Genomic DNA, 21125 nt, shown 5'->3' on the forward strand with positions numbered 1-21125 from the left:
AATGGGCCAAGACGAAGGTCCTGAGCCCATGCAAGAAATGGGGATAACATGAATATTTGTAAACATTACGTTATTTTGAAGAGTGTGTCTTATTTGTAGAGATTAAGTTTGTCCACCTTAATCTTTGTGAGAGTGCTGAGTGTACTTGTGGATATCTATCTAGTCCATTGTAATCAGATAGTGTCTATTGTGAACGTGTTCATAAGGATCTTCGGGAGAGGATTCTATCTAAGTCTCACTTCGGGAGGAAGTGTGCACTCGCTATTCTTTGAAGGGAGTTCAAGAGAATCAGCGTTTCATTAAACCAGATTCGTAGAGAAGAGTACAACAAGATTGCGACAATAGTTTAAGAGGGAGTCTTACATTGTTTAAGTCAATGCTTTTGTACACTTTGTTTCTTTACTAATTGGTTTATTCTCTGGGCGTGGCCCCAAGGAGTAGGTTATCCGAAAGGGTTTCTGAACCTTGTAAAAATTCGCTGTGTTCTTTAATTTTTGCACTGTCCATTTTTTGTGTTCAGTTCTGTCGTGACAAGTTCGGATTCTGTCCCGACAGAACCGTTTTCTGTGTAAACAACTAATTAACATTCCGCATTTTAATTAACTCATTGTTTAATTAATTTGGTAATTACTAAAAACGGAATTTCAATTGGTAACTGCAAAAAAAGTTGGTGGAATTCAAAATTCAAAGGGTATCTCAAAACCCATAAATAGAGATCATATGGTCGCTTGCGAATAAGAGTTTTTCATCCATTTTAGCACTTAGTTGAAAAACAATAAGGCTGTAATTTCCGAGAGTTATTTATTAAACTTGAGGGTCCTTTAGCTAAGAGAATAGAGGGAAATAAGTTTTTTGACAAAATGTTTCAAACCTTACTCAAATTTAGTGATCTCCACTACTTTTCACTTAATAAGGTTTTGTAAGTGTGAGTTTAATTTTTTTTTTTTATTGTTTGATTTGTAACTTTTGCTTTGAGCTTGTATTCATCTTCTTCTACTTCTTTATATATCTATTTTACTTGTATATTTTGCATTAGAATTGTAACTTTATTTTATCAATCATATTGTCTAATTGTGTTCTTGTCTTGAGTTGTAAGTTTTTGTTTGTAATATTTCATTAAATTTATATATTCTCTAGCAGAAATTATAATTTTACACCGTTAAATAGTCAAAATTACATTTTGTCGTAGGATTGGAATTTTGAAAATCGAGCATAATTGGAATTATGGCAAATGAAGTAATAACCGTGTAGAACAAGCAATGATGCTCATTACTCAAAAACTCATTAATCACGAATAAGAAAAAATAACAAAGAAGAAATGATTTTGCAATCCTCCAAACAAGCTTCAGTATATAATGACCTCTCCTTTGGTAAATGGCACGTATGAGAATTCAAAATGGTTGTATCAAGTATGCCAAAGTTGTTTCAACGATTACAATTCTGAGTATTAATCTCTTTTTTCCACATTTGCTTTTATGTCGCGCCTATACATCATGTGGTAATATTATGAAACTTAATAAAGAGTAGTTAAGATGTTTGGAGTTGGGGGGGACATATTGTTATATTGGTTGGATTTGTCTAAAGATGATTGAATCACAATGTGGGAGAGAAGAAATCATTGAATTCTTGGATGGCTCTATATAAATCACTTTTTATTTTTTAGAAGAAACTTATTTGATTTATTATAGTTTTCTTTTTGATATTTTGGCTACCATTTTCATTTCATTTCTCCCATAAATATCACTAGTAAGTTTTTGGTAAAATAAAAATATCATTTTAGTGAAAATGGCTATAACACTTTAGAAGCAAAAATCCTATAGTATTATGTTATTTATTCAGTGGTATATCTTAATAAACAAATCAGTTTATGTATCTATTACATCAAATAACCAACAACCAACTTGATTATGCTTGCATGTGTGGAGAGGTTGACCAAAGAAGAAATGGAGAAATTGATTATGCTGATGTTGATTTACATTGGTTGATTATTCTTGTAACATTGAATTCAATATTAATTAGTAAGTCACATATGAATGTCTAAAAATGCATTAATTATATTAAAATATAAAGAAAATTAACAATTTCCAAGACCCAAGAAAACCAAGAATATATGATTCAAGTTCCACTTTGCAAACTGATTTCAGAAGCACAAAGTAGAAGCTGGAATTTTTCATATTGATAAGCTTCAGTCTCAGAATAACATTCATTTGAAAGAGCCACAGAAATTAGCCGCTCAAGCATAGTACATAGATTACAAGGAAATCTTTCTCTTCTTGCTTTCTGGAATAAATTGAGAATAAGTAAATATCTCACACCCCTATTCCATGGCTCTCGGCGTAAGCATTTCTGCAGTTGCTGGATGGCTCCGAGTTCATTCAGACATTCATTATCACTGCCAAATGCATAGCAAGCAACTGCTCCAGCACCAACAATTTCATATGCTGATTTCAAACCATCATCAATTTGAGAGCAATAAGCATTCACATTACAGCACCTAGTAGCAAGGTGAGTATTATCATTCCCCTCCTCTTCACCAGACAGCAAAAAGTAACTTAGTAGATTCCTTAACAAACAACTGTTAGGATACATGTGGATAACTTTTCTAAGATGAGCCACTCCACTCTGTAATCCAATAGATTGTCCTGATCCATTTTTCAATAGTTTACCAAGTGCTATTAGAAAGTGCATTCTGCTTATATCTTCATGTGATTTAACACTCTTACGACTACTCGAAACAACTGACTCGAGTCGATTGCTTCCATCAAGAGCATGAATGGCAGACACTATAAAGCTGGTTTTTGAACTCTGAAACAGTTTCTTTGGCATTTTAAGAATAATATTGATTGCTGAATCTAATCCAGAAATGTAATAGAGCAACCTGCAGATTAAACTAATAGGGGCAGCAATAGAATTATGCTCCATAGTAGATACATTAGCAGCAAGATTTTTTGCCACAGAAAGGGCCAAATTAGTTTGACCAAGTTTCCATAAGGATAAAGCATATATTTGCAGACCTTCCTCATCAAGCAATCCTTCTTTCTTTAAGTTTTCACATTCCTCTACAGCATCAAGAGCATTCCCTGCCTTGAAAAGTGATCTGGCCAAATTAATTGATACATCTCTGATTTGAGATTTTGAAAAACCGGCTGAAAGATTGGTGAGTGCACAGAGTGCTAGCCTATAGGAAGTAGCAGCAGTTTGATACTCAAATCGTGCCTCACAAACCAGCCCTTTTAAATTATGAGACTCGGGATAGTAAGGCGCGCGCTGCACGGCCTGCTTGATAGCTCCAAAAACCTGTGGAGATGAAAGATGCCCCGAAACTACAGCAAGCTTTGCGAGACCGGTTTGGAATTCTGCATCAGGAAGTGTCTGAACAGCTCGTAAACAACTCTCAAAAGCTTCATCTAGTGCAGGCTCCCTAGCATGAAAATCAGCTGACATGCCAGCCCATGGTAATGCAAGTGAAGGATCTATGCTTCTGGAACAATCAAAAGCAAGTCTTGCCTGTTGCTTCTCATCCAAACCCCTATAGATCTTGCCTAAGTATGACCAAGCAACAGCTAGAGATACATCCAATTGCAAACCCCGAATCAAAGAATGTTGTTTCAATGGATTATAATTAGATAAACACCCCAAAGCCACCCAGAACTCATAATTTTCAGGTTCAAGTAACAAGGCCCCCAAGGCCATCTTCTCTGGTGGCTGCCAAGCATTTATGTCAAAATCAGAACACTTGGTGAAAGTGTTGATAATATCTGAACTTATTGCTACATCTGTATAGATATTAGCTTCCCATGGGGCCAAGAGCAAAGCTCGCTGATATGAGAGTCTAGCAGAAGTTGCAGCCAAACAGCGAGCATTTTTCCAGGCATTGATGGAGACATTAAAAGCTTCAACGCTAACATTATGTTCTAAATTCTGACTCTCTTCCATCCATGGATAACATTTAGCATACGTGAGTTGAATATCACCGTGCAGCTTCCAAATACATGATAAATTTCCAGCAAAGCGTGTACTTTCTTTGGCAACTTTAGATGCTTCTTCTAACAATGTAGCTCCCCATTGAAACGCTCCCAAACAAATACATTCCTTGGCCCAACCAAGCAACCCGGAAGCAAGTCCGTAGTTTGCAGATATGCATTCAGGTGAAATCTCCAGAGCACGACGGAACTGCTCAATTCCCTTTTTGAATGAACCAAGCATCAAAGAAATGTTTCCACTTTCAACCAAAGCAAAGACTTTGATCGGTTCCAATTCAATGGCTTTCCCATAGGACTTGATAGCAGCGGTAAACCTGCCTAGTCTGTTATAGGCAAGCCCAAGAGCCTCCCATAGATCAGCAGAAGCAGGATATCCTCTAATGGCATGTTGAAGACTCTGCACAGCTTCGGACCATTTACGCTGATGGAGTTGCAAGTAACCCAATCTCCGAAAGGCCCAAAAGGCCCTGGGAGACTTGTGAGAAGCTTCACGGCAGACGGCGGCCTCTAAGGTCTCCCTTCCTAAGCGGTCGAATAAATCACACAAGGGTTCCCCAGAAAGAGAATCGTCAGGATCAAGGGAGAGAGCTCTCTGGTAACACTTGATAGCCCTATGAGGATCGAGGGAGTGTTCGCCGTAGTAATGCCCTAAGTATCTGAATGCGGCGCCGTTTTGGGGGTTGAGTCTGGCGGAGGCTAAGAAGTGCTCCGCCGCTTGTTGTTTGAATGATCTGACCGACTTACTCTCCTCATTCTCATCCCAATTCTTCCACAGAAAAAGACCCAGATCAAATTGAACAGAGTAATCATCGGGATTGACCTGAACGGACTCCTCCAGGCGTCGCAACTCGGCCATCTTTTCTCCTTCCATGGCGAGAAGGAGAGAGAACGAAACACAGAAACTTTGGTTGCTTGAGAACGAAGAGAGAATAGAGTTGGTCTCTGCTCTAACGTTGTATATATGGTTTAGTGTTTATTTTATATAATAACATTATGGATTGGATTTTATAATAAGAATATTTAGTTTAAAATAATTTGAATTTGAAATATGATATTTATTTTATCTCTTATTAATTCAAATTAAGTAATTTAATAATTAATAATAAAAAAACATTCCCATCTTAAATTATTTGGTTTGGTATGTACATATTTACGTAACCTTTTAAATTTAATTTATCAAGATGAAATAAGAAAAGAAACACTTTTCAAAGGCCAAAACTATTATGTGAATATTTGGCACATTTTTTTATAGAATATTTTAATATATATTACTATGAGAAAATAATTTTGTTTTACATACATACATCATAAGCCTATGTTATTTATTATTTATCGGGTAGGTAATTATTTGTTAACTGTGTTTTTGTAAAGTATCGTTTTGGTACCTTGTGTTTATAATAATGCTCATTTGGTACATTGTATTTTAAAATCGTACATATTTGGTACTCTAAACTCAAATTTAATTAATAAAATTTTACCAATTTAATCAAATTGCTCTCAATTATATGAGTTCTAATTTCAAATTTAATTACTTAATTATATATAACTGATGACAACTTTGGTCATATTGACAAAATTTTATTTATCAATTATGAGTCTAGGGTACCAAATATGTATGATTTTAAAATACAAAATACCATATGAGCATTATTGAAAAAATAGGGTACTAAAATGATATTTTACAAAAATACATGGCACTAACTGAGTAAATTCCCTTATTTATTTAAAAAAATAAATAAAAAAATATTTAAAATATAATAAAAAAATTAAAATACTTATTTAAATTAAATTAATATTAAAAATCATTTAAAATCAAGATTCAAACTGTGAAGAAATTTTTTTAAAAAAATCAGTTTAAAAAATATTGAATAACGATATATATGAGTATATAGATCTTGGTATATGAGTATGAAGTTTTAGGAAAGACTTTCATCTAAAAAAATAGTGTTAGGTATTAAAGTGCAATTTTGAGTAAAACTAAATTATTTTTGCCGCAAATTACTTTATTATTATTATTAATATTAATCATCAATTTTTTAGTCATGAATCTGCTAATATTTTATTTTTCACGTATGTGAGATTTTGTAATGTATGTATGGTGTAATCTTTTCATGATATAGTAATGTTTGATATGAGGTTTCTCATTTTCTAAGCCATAAATTTATTCCTATAAAATAAGATTGTGAAATAAGATTACTCCATGATAGAATAATCTTAGCTCTATCCAAAATGGTGGAACATTCTCATCAATCATATAATTAATTTTAAAGATTCTTGTGTTAAACCAAAATGTAACGAAATATTTGACAATCATGTTATATTCTAGTTAATGGTAATGAGATTATTTTGCACTTCTAGTACCAAATGCCTTAATGGTAATGAGATTATTTTCCACTCCTCGTATCAAATGACTCAAACGACAAGATCATAACAATGATATAGCATTATAAAGAAAGACACTAGGTTAGATTTTGGATTGACAATACCTTGACAAACAAGAACTACCCATTCAAAGGACAACACCCGAGTCTTCAATAGAGTGACAACAAGGAATGAACGAATGTAATGTTTATTAAGCTAATTTTCGATCTTAAGTGATGTTTGGTTGGAGAGAATGATAATGTAGGAATATGAATGATAATGAAAAAATGAATAAAAAAGGAATAGAATAAAATAAAAATTAATATGAATAAAAAAATTAATAATTTTTTTTTGTATTTCCTCCCATTGTCAAATAGAATGGTCATTCCACTAAAATGGTAAAAAATCCATTCCATTGAAATGACATTTCAATACTTTAAAATGCAACCAAACAAAATAATGAAATGAAAATTGATTCATTTCCATTCTATTCCCCCAACCAAACAACATCTTAATTCTTAACTCTAGAGTATCATGCGTAAATCAATCAATGCATGAATCAACAATGATGATGAAAATTTAATCTCAGCTCACATTTCCTCACATAAAAATAAATAATTATAAAAAAAAATAAAAAATTGACATGTGATAAGTAGTCATCAACACACTTGTTATTCTCCATTGTAACAATATGACTGGATTGGCAAAAGAATCATTATCATCCCAACCGAAATTAACTCAGAGACAAAACCAAATTAAATCAAGATAACGACAATGGAGGAGTCATCATCATCTAGACTAGAAAATCTGGAAAGATTTGTCATTCAATGATGAACAATGCTATATAAATTACCACAAGAGCAGTCATTGTAGAGAAGTTAACCCAATAAGCAAGTTCAACAAAGCAAGCCACCTATATGATCTTAGTTCTTTCTTCTTCTCTTTATTTTCTCCAGCAAAAGGAGTGATCTTGCTTCATAATATTTCAGATCACCTAACATATGTGTAATCAAACTGATATTTCATGAATCATCTAATTGTACGGCAACTATTTCAGAAAAGGAAGTATCAATAGATCATAAAAGAATAAGATCATAAGTTAAACAAAAGTTTTGATCTAACCTACTGGTAGAGTCCTCCAAACAAAAAATGACCCAAGAATATCTTTACTCTGATGTAGCTGCTCCTTGGTTGAGCTCGGCGAATCTCATGCCAACGCGCATAGAGTGCTTGAGGAACTTCTCAGCGCACCTGCGAACGCATGTATCTTCTTGCTTGGTCAGCGATTTGCGCTGGAAGGTATCTACACAGTCTGTAAAACACCTCTCCACTAAGGCATTGTACATCCTCAAACTGCAAAATTGAGTTTTGATTGATTTGATTTTATAAACATAAACTCAATTCATAGACTTTCTTCAATTCCAACCCCAGGAACCCATGTAAGTGAACGAATAACATCTCCAAATTCAGAATTATACCTACCAAATTTCAACAAAAAAGTTCTACACTTTCATTTAAAAGATGTGCCCTAATCTTATTGATTTTTGATTGATTTAATGTGATTGGAAAAAGGCCCAATTCAGAGAATTTCATCAATTCTAAATGCTTCAAAAACATGTAATGAAATTATACCAAACCAGATTTCAACAACAGCCAAAAAAAAGTTCTAAGCTTATATGAAGATATGTACTGTAATTAGCATTCCACATTAAAAATTAACCATCTTGTTCCCATTATGCTTTCGATTTTCATTACTGTAGCATATAAAAAAAGATTCTCTATAAAGCAAAAGCAAGCAACTAACAGAGTTGAGAAACAAATTACAGAGAACATGAACTAATAATGGCAACTACAATCGAAGTTGAACAGCATATAGAAGAGGGTACCTATCTCGAATCTGAAGCTGATCAATCGTGGCAGACATTCTCAACTTGTCTTCTTCAGGGAGAGAATCCATGTCTGCCATCATGTTCTTGTCCATCTTCGATTCAAATTGAATGAACTAGTTTCGTTCCGCTTAGCTTTGCTGCCAAGTGATAACTTCAAAACAGAGTACAATGAAGAAACCCAGGCAGTTCCCTTCCCTGTGTTTTAAACCCTAAACCCTCTTTCTCGTATTTTGCTATTGAGTCCTCCAACTTTAAGTTAGTTAAATTTTTGACCTCGAACATAAGGAAATAAAAAGGAATATTGTAAATAAATACTAATATTTTTAAAATATTGTAATTTTATACTTAATCTTTATTTTTGCGGTAAATATATCTAATATTTTTCAAGTGTTGTACTTTTATACTTAATATTTTCAAAGTGTTGTACTTTTATATCTATTTTTTTGCAGTATATATATAATATTTTCAAAATATTATACATTTATACTTAATCTTTCAGAAAAATTCTTTTATAGGCATAGAAAACGCCCCTAGTCTAATGGCGTTTTCATTGTTTTCACAAACGTGTTTTTTGTTTTATTTGGAGAAAGAATCACGTGTTAAATGACCAATGTTGATTAGGGAACCCTTTCATTGCACAACCGAGAGGTCATTGAGGGTGAATAAGTTATACAGAGCAGATAAGGAGGATGATAAATTTTTGACCCATACTAGGTGAACTGTAACGATGAGTTAGTGGTTGGCAAAGCACAGGCCTATGGAGATGGAAATTGGTGTTGTCAGTGAATGAATTCATTTTTTCATTTTCTGAAATTGTTCTTAGTGAAGGTAGTAGAAGTATTCGGGGTTGGGGGGGGGGGGGGGGGGGGGGTTGCTGCTATGAACTAGTGAGAGTGGAATTACTGTGTGTCCCAATGACACAAGGTAATCGATCACGAAACCCAACTGCTAAGCTTTTCAACAATTGACGTTAGTGAATTTCGAAGAAGTTTGTTTAGGGTGCCCCTATTCTTCATCTCGCCCTATAGAGCTTGGTCTTTGTTCTTCGGTAATACTTCATGTTATCCATAAAATTAGCATTGGTGACGTGGCAAGTAATCCCTGGACACGTGGCTGACACCTGGAAACGTTCTGCTAGAGTATCGACCAGAGGACACATTAGAAGCAGTGTAAGCCTGTCTTACCCGCGACCAATCTGGTCGATAGTTCTGTGTACAAGGCGACATTTATGGGAAGATCTTTATGAATCCCGAATTTATCTCACACAATCTCCTGAGTATCCGATTATTCAGGAAAGAATATCTGTAACAATCTTTTGTAATCCCCCTTGAGCCTATAAATAGCAAGAGATAGCTCAAGGGAGGGAGGGCTTTTGGCTTTTGATACGTGAGAGATTATAGTAATTATCCTAGGAATACCGTATTGTTCTTGAGAAAGTGGTGAAACTCATTGAACCATAGTTCTTTGATCACTCTTCTGGTTTTTATATCAATATCATTCTAAGTGGACGTAGGTCATTACCAGATCCTGGGGCCGAACCACTATAAAATATTGTGTCTTATTTACTTTTGTCATTACGTTCTTCTCATCTCTTTCATTCATATCAAGCATATTTTGACTCCGTGTCAGTTGGCCAAATCTTGGGTCAACATTCTGGTGCTTTCATTGAGAGCTTGATCTATCGTTGTTGAGATAACTAATGGCGAAAGCTGGAAAGAAAACTGGGCAAGCAGCCGCCGCTGCACCGTCGAACCCGCCACCTCCTCCTCCTCCTGCAAGCATGGCAGAGGATGAGCCACAACTGGATTTTGAGGAGGAGGAAATGGATGATGCAACATTGAAGAGTACTCTGGGCGCGTTGCAGGAAGAGCTGGCTAGTCTGAGGGCCAATCAGGAGACTGCCGCTGAAGTTATGGCATGGCAGCAGCAGGAGATTGATCGGCAGCGCGCGGAATTGAGCGAAAGACAGGCGGAGGTGGACCGCCGCCAGAACGAAGCCATGGCAGCCCTTGAGGCAGCCTTGCTATTGGCCAGAAATCAGACTGCACCTGCCTCGCAGCCTGACCAACCGGCGAATGGACCACCCCAGAGGGGTCCAAATCCAAGCCCACTGATCCAGCCTTCGAGTCCACAAAGGCCCGAGCAGCCTCAGATGCCCCATGACGATGTCCCACTGGATCCTGAGGCACACCAACCATCCCAAGCTGCTCGAGGTAATCCCCCGCAACAGAGGCAGAATAGGGCCGAGCATCAGCCTCGCAGCCCTAGGCGCCGTAGGGATGATGGGCCGAACCCACCGAACAGAGGCCAGTACCCTCCTGACAACAGGAGAGAATCAGATTTAGGCTCTGCGGTCCGGGGCCCCCCATGGCACGATGATGCACGGGGACACCACGACCAGCGCAGGCCACCCTCTAACGCTCGGGATGGTTCAGCCAAGAACGGACATCGAGGGAACAGTCGATCTCACCATAGCCAGTCGAGGTTCAGAGATGGCCACGGATACAATGAGGCCGACTCAAGCAAAGGAAATGCCGGTGGGAAGAATGGAGAAAGAGGTAAAGGCAGGAGCCATGTACCTCAAGATGACCAACCAAATAGACAGGATGCTGGGGGGCAGCCCAGACAAAATAATGTCTTCGACCGGCTCAGGGGTAGCGAGCAGCGGAGAAGAGAAGAGGACCTGAGAGATGTACTCAATGATCGCCGCGAGAGGCACGGCGAGAACGTCCCCTCGGCAACAGAGGTCGCCGCGATTCCTACCGCAATGCAGGCCCAGATAGACGCCCTCAACCAGGCGGTGCAGCAGCTGGTTGGAGGACAGACTTCTTACATCGACCACGATAGGAGGAAAGGCACTCCTTTCATTCAAAGGATAGCTAATGCCGAAACCCCCAACAAATTCAAGATGCCCACGCTTCGAAACTTTGACGGGTATGGAGACCCAGTCTCGCATGTCAATAAGTTTGAAATTCAAATGGACATCCAGAAAGTGTCTGAAGACGCTCGGTGCAGGATCTTCCCTGCAACACTTTCTGAAGTTGCGCAGGAGTGGTTCTTCAAGTTCCCTATCGCGAGCATTGTTTCTTGGGAAATGTTCATACGGGAGTTCTACGGACAATTCTACGCTGGTCGCGTGCACCCAACCGAAGCAAACCAGCTAGTCGAAATTCGCCAGCAGGACGGGGAGTCAGTGAAGGATTACGTCCAACGCTTTATGCGAGCGGCGGCTGGAGCCAAAACAGTAGGAGATGAAGGCAAGATGATGGCCATTACCGCAGGGGTTAAACGTTGCTCTCCCCTCTAGAAAAGTCTCTGAAAAGAAGGAGTAAGAACCACCCAAGAATTCTTAGACCGCGCTGACCGCTACATCAAACTAGAAGAAGCCATTGCTGATGATGGAAAACCCTCGAGCAAGGGCAAGAAAGCTGCCGAACCCGCCAAAGCCGCCAATGGTTCCAAACCTAATGGCAACGACAAAGGCAACGGGAACGGCAACGGTAATGGCAAGAATGGTGGAAAACGGCCGTATAACGAGCCTTCCACCTCCGACAACAAACGAGCAAAGGGTAATCGTTATGAACCTCGGTTCACTAACTACACTGCCCTCGTTAAGTCTCGGGGAGAGGTTTACCAGGCCACAAGCTCCAGTGTGCCTTACAAGAAACCTGGACCCATTCGGAAGGACATTTCGAAAAGAGACACTACCAAGTTCTGTCGTTACCATAACGACTACGGACATGACACTAATGAATGCAACCAGTTAAAAGACGAAATCAAGTTCCTTATTAGACAAGGACACTTGAGAAGATACGTGTAATGCCCTGGTTACCCCAGAACAGTTACGGAGAACGGTGAACCGGAAATTTGACTCGCTACCCGAGTCCTTTGGCTAAAACGTGTTCTAAGTGTTATTATCAGGTTAAGGTGGAAAACCAGTAAAAGGAAAGGGTACATTTCATTAAGTAAATAAACTGCTCATGAGCCTTTTAAAATGTTTACAAGTAGTTCAAGTTACAAAAGAGTTGCTACAGTTCCAAATATACAAACTCCGCCGGCCTAAGCGGCAAAAATAGGGTAAACCCCTAGTCCCTCTGAGAACTCCTTGACCGTGGCGGTCAAGTGGCCATGTATGTACATCACATCGCCCAAGCTCTCCACTCAAGGCTAGCCAAGCTTTTCATTTCCTTTACCTGCACCACGTAGCACCCATGAGCCAAGGCCCAGCAAGAAAACATAATAAAACGTGATGTAATATCAACAACGATCATAATAATCATTCAGGACTATCAGTCCAACAAGTAGGTGACAATAGCCAAAAGTCACAGTAATGAGCATCGCTCCCTCTAGCCATGTGACGATAGAGCCACCGGGGCTTAACTGATAGGTGATTTCTTTCATAGGCATGTTCAGGACAGGTGCATGGTGATTGGTCACCAACATAACCTTCCTCACGACTCTAAGGTCGAAACTATGGACAACGTCCCTTAGCCACGTGACAAACAGTCACCGGGGTCATATACCTTGGCTATAGTCATCTGGTCGTAGACCAGGCAAGCGCTTATAAGTTCATCGACCTTAGGGCCGGTCCCGCATTAATGCCATAGAGTCATTCAATGCGTGATCATCGACTTTAGAGTCGGTCCCTGACTAGTCAGTGTCTTAAACAGGTGATCATCATTCATTAGCATTTAATATGCAATCCACGTTCACATATAACAAACAACATGCCTCAATATCAGACCATGCATGTCATATACCTGTACAGGGTGCAACTGTGTCCATACACTGTTTTCTTACCTCAAGTTCGAGCGAGAAGTATGATAAAGACGACCCCTGAGAACGATCGGTCTTCTAGTTCCTTAGCGGTTACCTAATCACAACCAATTATAACCTCCATTAATGAGAATTCACAATAATAGGGTCTTAACCTAAGCACCATCCTCGGGACCTCGAAACATGCCCACACGGTGAGTAGAATCGATCCCGGGCCTTAAGGATTGAAACCCCAAGTCAAAAACTCTTAAAAACACTCAAAACGGGGTTTGGAAGGAACAGGGTAGCGCTACAGCACTCAACCCTTAGCGCTACAGCGCTATACTCAGAACCGCCCAAGTGCCAAAAACCCTCCTGAGGAGCGCTATAGCGCCCTAGGGTGGGCGCTGTAGCGCTACCTCCAGCCCAGAACACCCCTGAACCGACTTTCTACATCTCCTTCGATTCCAACTCGATTCCCAAGCTTCCAAAGCCTATTCTTGATGCCAAATGAACCCAAAAACCATCCCAACACATCCCAAACATCACAAGCATGGGAACCCTAGCCAAAACTCCCAACAAAACCCATGAATTCACCCTAAACATTTCAGCTGCAAAACAAAACTAAAACAGAGCAAACCAGAGAAACTATGGTTAGAAACTTACCCAAAGCTTGGCTTATGAAGCTCTTCAATGATGGAACACACTCCCAAACTCCCAAGGCTTGCTTCCCAAGCTAGAATCCTCAAAGTTGGTTCAGAAATCACAAAGAACAGAGAGAAAAAGAAGGTACGGGAGAACTCTCAAAAACACTCTGTTTTTCCATCACCTTTTTCAGCTGAATAAGGGTTATATCTATCCTAGGGGTGAAATGACCATTTTACCCCTAGGTCAATTAATGGTTTCTAAAGACTCCCAAGGGCATTTTTGGTACTTTCCTCCTAACTCGTTAATCATAATTAACGCTCTCCAATTCCCGTTATTCTCGAAAATCATAAACACCAATAATTCACATCCCGTTACCCTTTATCTCCCGGTAATGCTCTAATCATCAAAATCACCCCGAGACTCAAACCAAGTCCCAACACTTAAACCCGCTGTGATTAAACCGCTAATCAATCATCTACAACCGTCTCATGTCGAACAGCTCGAACAAACCCACATCATAATGTGGTCTCAACATATATCACCAACATGCATACAATTAACATTATATTATAATATAATTCTCATAAACATTCATAAACACGTTTAACAGCATAATTAAGCAATTATGGCCCTCCCGACCTACTAATCCAGCCGTTAAACCACATTAGGGAATCCGGGGCATTACAATACGTACGGGCCTCGAGAAATTCCCAACGAGAAGCTCCAGGTGGCAACGAGCAGGCGTCCACACGCCACTGCTCGCCACCATTACAGCTTGCCCCCGTGGATGGAACACTCTTAACCATCTGTGGACGCCCGCACCTCGCGGGAAATAGCAGAAAGGCCAGAGAATGATATGCTCGGACTCTGCGCCACGACCAAGACATTGAGATGATGACTGTGGAGGACCGTGCACCGAAAAAGGCTCGGTCAGAGGAAGGTGAGATAACCTTCTCTGATGGCGATGCTCAACACGTCCAGTTCCCACATTCCGATCCGCTGGTCGTGGATATCCAGATGGCCAATATGATGGTGAAGAGAGTACTGGTCGATACAGGAAGTTCAGTGAACATCCTGTATAAGTCAACACTGGAACGCATGAAATTGTCCGTACAAGACTTGGAGCCCTGCAATCAAACGATATACGGCTTCTCTGGAGAAGGACTCGCCCCAGCCGGAATGATCAAACTCCCAGTAACGACAGGTACAGCGCCTGCAACAAGGACATTACTCGCCACTTTTGTAGTGGTCGATTGTCCTTCGGCGTACAACGTCGTTATTGGAAGGCCCATACTGGTTGATCTACGGGCCGTCATCTCTATGTGGCACCTAGCCATGAAGTTCCCAACAAACGCGGGGGTAGGACGTGTTTTGGGAAACCAAAGAGAAGCTAGGGAGTGCTACAACGCCTCGATCACAAAGGTGAAAAACGGAACGTCAAGGAGCACTGCCCCAGATAGATTGCAGATGGCAGTTGATACGCAAGCCCAATCAGGTGATGAATTCACCAAATAGGGTGTTGCCCAAAGTGAGGATGGAGATTTGGATCCTCGCTTTGGGGATTTTGAAGAAAATGTTGGACCCGTCGAGGACCTGGAGGAGGTCCAACTCGACAAAGAAGACCCAACCAGAGTCATAAAGGTTGGGAAAAACTTAGAGCCTACCACGAAGCACGCACTGGTGGAATTCTTGCGAGAGAACCAGGAAGTTTTCGCCTGGTCGCATAAAGACATGGTTGGGATAAATCCTACAGTAATCAGCCATGTCCTGAATATAGACAAGACCTTTCCACCCGTGCAACAAAAAAGAAGGCTGCTCAATAAAGACAGATCACGAGCCTTAAAAGAAGAAGTCGAAAGGCTAAAGGAGAATGGATTCATAAGGGTGGCTTTTTATCCGTCATGGGTCTCCAATCCGGTGCTGGTCCCCAAGCCTAACGGCAAGTGGCGGACCTGTGTGGATTTTACAGACCTCAATAAAGCCTGCCCAAAAGACTGCTTCCCACTCCCAAGGATCGACCAGCTGGTCGATGCTACTGCAGGGCACGAGATTCTCTCATTCATGGATGCATATTCGGGCTATAACCAGATTAGCATGCATCCCCCTGATGAGGATCACACCAGCTTTCGGACCGATACGGGTTTGTATTGCTACAGAGTAATGCCCTTCGGACTGAAAAACGCAGGTGCGACTTACCAACAGCTAGTCAACCACATGTTCAAGGAGCAAATCGGTGTAAACATGGAGGTATATATGGATGACATGCTGGTAATATCTAAGAAAGCAGAAGGGCATGTGAGGGATTTACAAGAGTGATTTAATGTGTTAAACAAGTACCAAATGAAATTAAATCCCCTTAAGTGTTCCTTTGGAGTCGGATCAGGGAAGTTTTTGGGGTTTATCGTAAATTCAAGAGGAATCGAGGCCAACCCCGACAAGATAAAGGCCCTGATCGACATGAAGTCGCCAGAAATGATCAAAGATGTACAAAGTTTAACCGGAAGAATCGCAGCCCTAAGTAGATTCATTTCAAAATCAACAGACAAGTGCGTCCCATTCTTTAATCTACTTAGGGGGAATAAAAAGTTTGAGTGGACAGAACACTGCGAGCAAGCATTCCAGGCGCTGAAAGCTCATATGGCACAGCCTCCCATCTTATCAAAGCCGATCGAAGGAGAAACTTTGTTTATTTATGTAATGCCCCGAATTTTCCTAATAAGGTCTGGGACCTTGATTAGGAGGCCGGGAGGGCCATAATTGATTTATTATAATATTTAATGATTATATGCATGTTTACGTGAATTATATTATTATATGATGGTGAATGCATGCATATGGGCTCATATGTTAATTATGAGGGTAATTTGGTAATTTGGCCACTGTGGGCGTAATTGTATATTTTAGGTGCGTGATGGTGATTAATTAATATAGCCACATTATAAGGTGGATTGGTTCGAGCTTGTCGACATGAGACGATCGTGAGATGCAAGTGTTCGGTCTAGTCATAGCGGGTTTAGTTCGGGGCTCTGGGTGTGTAACGCCCCAACTCCTGGAACCGTTACGGTGTGCCTTGTAAATAGTGCTAAACTCGCTAATCGAGACATTTGGCCAAAATCGTGATCTAAGTATGATTAGCGGCTTAGGGATTAAACATTTTGGTTAAGATATAACGTTTCACTAGAACGTTTAGTATATACATTGGGATCCCGAAAATAAAGTTTCAGAGTCTATTACAGAAAACATTTACAACAGGCCGTTCTAAGCGGCAAAACAGGGTTCAACCCTAGTTCCACTTTAAACCTCGGCCGTGGCGAACGAGCAGCTGCATATGTACACGTCATCACCTAAGCCCTCCAACTCAAGGATGGTCTAGCTTCCTCTTGCCTTTACCTGCACCACATAGCACCCGTGAGCCGAAGCCCAGCAAGAAAACATAATGCTTTTCATAAATATTGTCAAATGATTATCATTATAACCACACTGAACATAGAGCTTTCAAACCAATGGGTGCACATCACATGATTCTAGCAGAAGAGTGGCTGTTACATAAGCCACTAGCCTCCAAGCTCTCTTTTCTAGCAGGAGAGTGGCTGATAGGTAAGCCACTAGCCTCCAAGCTCTCTTTTCTAGCAAGAGAGTGGCTGATAGGTAAGCCACTAGCCTTCAAGCTCTGTTTTCTAGCAAGAGAGTGGCTGATAGGTAAGCCACTAGCCTTCAAGCTCTGTTTTCTAGCAAGAGAGTGGCTGATAGGTAAGCCACTAGCCTTCAAGCTCTATTTGTTCATCGACCCTCAGGGTCGGTCAGGCATTAATGCTCCTTGAGTCATTCAATGCTAGTAATCGATTAGATCTAATCTCTGTTGGCTTGCGTGATTCACGCTAAGGCCGCTCTGACAAATAAATCAGCGCTTCCTGACCTGTGTCCAGTAACACTGCCGAGCCTGACAAATAAGTCACAGCCTCACAGCTGATACTAACACTTTTGTCGATTCTGACTAATTAGTCAGTACCATACACAAGTAAACAATGCTTTCAACATATATCATATGCCAGTTATCCAAGAATAGGGCATTCAGCACGCTCACTAAACAGTTTCCAGCATAATCATAATCATGCACAAATTTAGAGACTCAAGCTCTGGCCAATCTCATATTCATCATTCATGGCATGCCCTAATCACATGTTTCTCATGCATCACATGCATCGCACTTAATCATCAAGCATGCCTCAACAACAGTCATATGCAAATGGGCAAGATTGCCAAGCATTCATTATGCTATCAACATTTAATCACCCAACATGCATCAATCATAGCCATGCATGTCATATTCAGTAGCCAATCAACATGCATCATAATAGCCATGCACGTCATGCTCAATAATCAACCAACATGCATCCATAATAACCATGCATGTCACATATACACAGGGTGCAGTTTTCTTACCTCAATGTCGAGCTAGAACGATTAAAAGAACGACCCTTGAGAACGATCAACCTTTAAGCCCTTAGCGGTCATCTAATCATAACCAAATATGGGACACCATCAATAACATGATAATCAAAGGTTCCACACCAATATCTAGCCCCCAAGAGATCAATCCAAACTAATCCAAGTAGTATGGACACTCCCGAGGCCCATAGCTAAGTTCCCGGGGTCAAAACGAGCAAACGGGGTGAAAACAGGGCAAGGGCTGCAGCCCTAGCACCTTGGGCCGCGGCCCCCAGAATTTCCAGAGGCAAGCACCGCGGCGCCCCACACAAGGGCCGCGGCGCCCAGCGAAACAGAAGGGCTACCTGCTAACTCGAGCTAGGGCCGCGGCGCCCAACCCAGAACCATTCTCCAACGTGTTTTCAACACTTCAAAGTCCTAAAAAACACACCTAAACATTCCCCAATCATCAAAACAAAGTTTCCAAGCTTCCCAATACCTCAAAACCCTCAAAACCCAAGGTTCAAACAAACCGAAAACTCAACGATTCACAAAATCAATTCAAAGCTTAGAAACTCGAAATAACTCAAAACTTAAACTTCAATTACCTTTGATTGGGTTGTTTTCCGTCAAATCCTTCGGCTAAGAAGCTTCTATTCTTTCCTAGGATCGCTATGCATCGACCCTCGCTTGATTCCGACTCCTAGAACTCAAGATATCTTCGAAAATGCTCAAACGGTAAAACGGACCGTCCTTGAGAGAGAACGAGAGGTTTCTAACGTACGTTCTTATCTGACAAGCTACTTCAAGCTTAAGTAACCTCAAATAAAACCTAGTGCTCGGGGTCCCGAAAACACCCCCGGGGACACTATAGTCAAAACTTCCAGAATTTCACCCTGATCTCAAATATTCCCAATCTATCACCAAATAAACATTTCTATTACCCCAAAATTGACCCCGTTATGACAAAACCGCTAATCCATTATATATGACCGTCTCATGTCGAATAGCTCGAATATATCTCCACAATGATGAAATCTCATTCACATATTACAATATGCACCCAATAGGCCAAATTACCAAAATGCCCTTATCATTTTAAATACTCCCATATGCATGCATTTATCATCATATAATAATATAATTCACATTAACATGCATGTGTTCATTTTATAACATATTAAATCAATTATGGCCCTCCCGGCCTCCTAATCAAGGTCCTAAACCTTATTAGGAAATTTGGGGCATTACAGGGTGAGTCTCGGAGTGTTGTTGGTGATTATAGCGTTACCGGGGATTTTAGGGTAACGGGATGTGAATTATTGGTGTTTGAGGATTTTGAGATTAGCGGGAATTGGGAAGCGTTAATTATAATTAACGGGTTAAGTTAGAAGTACCAATTTTGCCCTTGGATTGGTTTAAGAGGCTTTGGATGGTATAAGGGCATTTTGGTCATTTTAGGGGTGGATATACTTGTTTTAAATGGCTGAAGGCTGTAGAATAAAACAGAACAAAACAGGGGTTTGCTCTCTTCTCTTCCCGTACACCACTTCCTCAATTGCCTCCTTTGATGGTTTTGTGTTCTTGGTGGTAATTCAAGCTAGAGGAACTTAAAGGCTAGGATTGGGGACTTGGTTCAGCTTGTAAGGGAGGTTCAAACAAGTTTTAAGGTAAGTTTTGATCATTGAACTTAAGCTATGCTGTGTTTTCGTTTTAGTTTTTAGTTCATGGATTTTGATGTGGAAAGTGTGAATCAAAGGGGGTTTTAGTGTTAGTTTGATTGGGGTTTGGTGTGAGTGAGATAAGGATGTTGTTTGGGGGTTCAATTATATGTTTGGAAGAGGTTTAGAGAGGGTTTGAAGGTCTGGTTTGAGAGGGGAAGTGCAGGGTTGAAAATCTGGTTCGTGTGTGGGGCTTAGGCTGATCTGGGCTGGGTGCCGTGGCACGGCTTTTGCGTGCCGCGGCCCATGCGCGTCTGGCAGATAGGGGCCTCTCTGCTTGGGGGCGTGCCGCGGCACAGCTTTTGGGGGCCGCGGCCCTTAAGGCCAAATTTTCTAAAAAGTGGTTTTTAGCTTAGGGATTCAAACCATAGGCCTCGGGGTTGGACCTAGTACCCAGTTGGGTAGTATTTGAGGTCTCGGGGGCTGGGATTTGGTTTGGGAACCCTCAGTTATCATTTTTATTAATGATACCTTATATTTGATTATGACTAGGTGACCGCTAAAGGACTAAAAGTTGATCGTTCTCAAGGGTCGTTCTTTTAATCGTTCTAGCTCGGCTTTGAGGTAAGAAAATTGCACCATGTGTATATGGGACATGCATGGTTATTATTGGTGCATGCCGGTTGATTAATATGTGTGACATGCATGGTTACTATGATGCATGTTGGATGATTATTATGTATGACATGCATGACTATTCTTGATGCGTGTTGGTTGACTGTTAAATGTGACATGCATGGCTGTTATTGGTGCATGTTGGATTGTTGGATATATTGCATATGATGCATGAGAAACATGTGATTAAGACATGCTTTGTATACTGGGTGTGATATCATTCAGAGCTTGAGCCTCTGTGTTAATGCATAGTCCTAATTGTACTGATATCTTTTAAGTAAGCATGCTGGATACCTTGTTTATGAATATTGGACATGTGATATATGTTTGGTGGCATGGCTTACCTGTGTATGGCGCTGACTTATTAGTCAGAATCGACAATGGTGCCAGATCCGTCTGTGAAGCTGTGACTTATTAGTTACATTCACCACGGGCTGAGCACTGGTCGTGTTTTATCGACCCAGGAGTCAGAAGTGGCAGTGCGTTGTGAACGTCGGGCCAATTAAAGATTAGATCTAATCGAGGTCGGCACTGAATGACTCATATGGGGTATTAGTGCTGGACCGACCGGAAGGTCAATGAGAACTTATAAGCGCTTGCCTGGTCTATGACCAGATGTTTATGGCCAAGGTATATGACCCCGGTGACTGTTTGTCACATGGCCAGGGGACGCTGTCCATTGCACGACTCTAGGGTCGGGAGGAAGGTTATGTTGGTGACCATTC

At 40.6% G+C, this 21125-nt stretch overlaps 2 protein-coding genes across 3 annotated transcripts; both read right to left on the minus strand.

The window, feature by feature from the left end:
• Positions 1 to 2034: 2034 nt before the first annotated feature.
• Positions 2035 to 4929, minus strand: LOC133801440 (tetratricopeptide repeat protein SKI3-like). Its single transcript, XM_062239646.1, has one exon. The coding sequence runs from the start codon at positions 4852 to 4854 to the stop codon at positions 2116 to 2118; it is 2739 nt and encodes a 912-aa protein (XP_062095630.1). The 5' UTR covers positions 4855 to 4929; the 3' UTR covers positions 2035 to 2115.
• Positions 4930 to 6988: 2059 nt separating this feature from the next.
• On the minus strand, positions 6989 to 8412 carry LOC133801441 (mitochondrial import inner membrane translocase subunit Tim9). Of its 2 annotated transcripts, none has more exons than XM_062239648.1 (3): positions 8231 to 8412; positions 7467 to 7697; positions 6989 to 7358 (listed from the first exon to the last, which is right to left on the minus strand). In XM_062239648.1, exons 1-2 carry the CDS (start codon positions 8323 to 8325, stop codon positions 7511 to 7513), a joined length of 282 nt encoding a protein of 93 aa, XP_062095632.1. In that variant the 5' UTR covers positions 8326 to 8412; the 3' UTR covers positions 6989 to 7358; positions 7467 to 7510. The 2 variants fall into 2 exon arrangements, with proteins under 2 accessions (XP_062095632.1, XP_062095631.1); XM_062239647.1 differs by having other exon boundaries at positions 6989 to 7338; positions 8231 to 8411.
• Positions 8413 to 21125: the final 12713 nt, after the last annotated feature.

Source organism: Humulus lupulus, chromosome 9, assembly GCF_963169125.1.
Source record: "Humulus lupulus chromosome 9, drHumLupu1.1, whole genome shotgun sequence".
NCBI lineage: Eukaryota > Viridiplantae > Streptophyta > Magnoliopsida > Rosales > Cannabaceae > Humulus > Humulus lupulus.

Coding starts and splice junctions, on each gene's coding strand:
- LOC133801440 (XM_062239646.1), bottom strand. CDS start 4,854: ATGGAAGGAGAAAAGATGGCCGAGTTGCGACGCCTGGAGGAGTCCGTT.
- LOC133801441 (XM_062239648.1), bottom strand. CDS start 8,325: ATGGACAAGAACATGATGGCAGACATGGATTCTCTCCCTGAAGAAGAC. Junction 7,698..8,230: donor CAGCTTCAGATTCGAGATAG/GTACCCTCTTCT, acceptor TCAATTTTGCAG/TTTGAGGATGTACAATGCCT.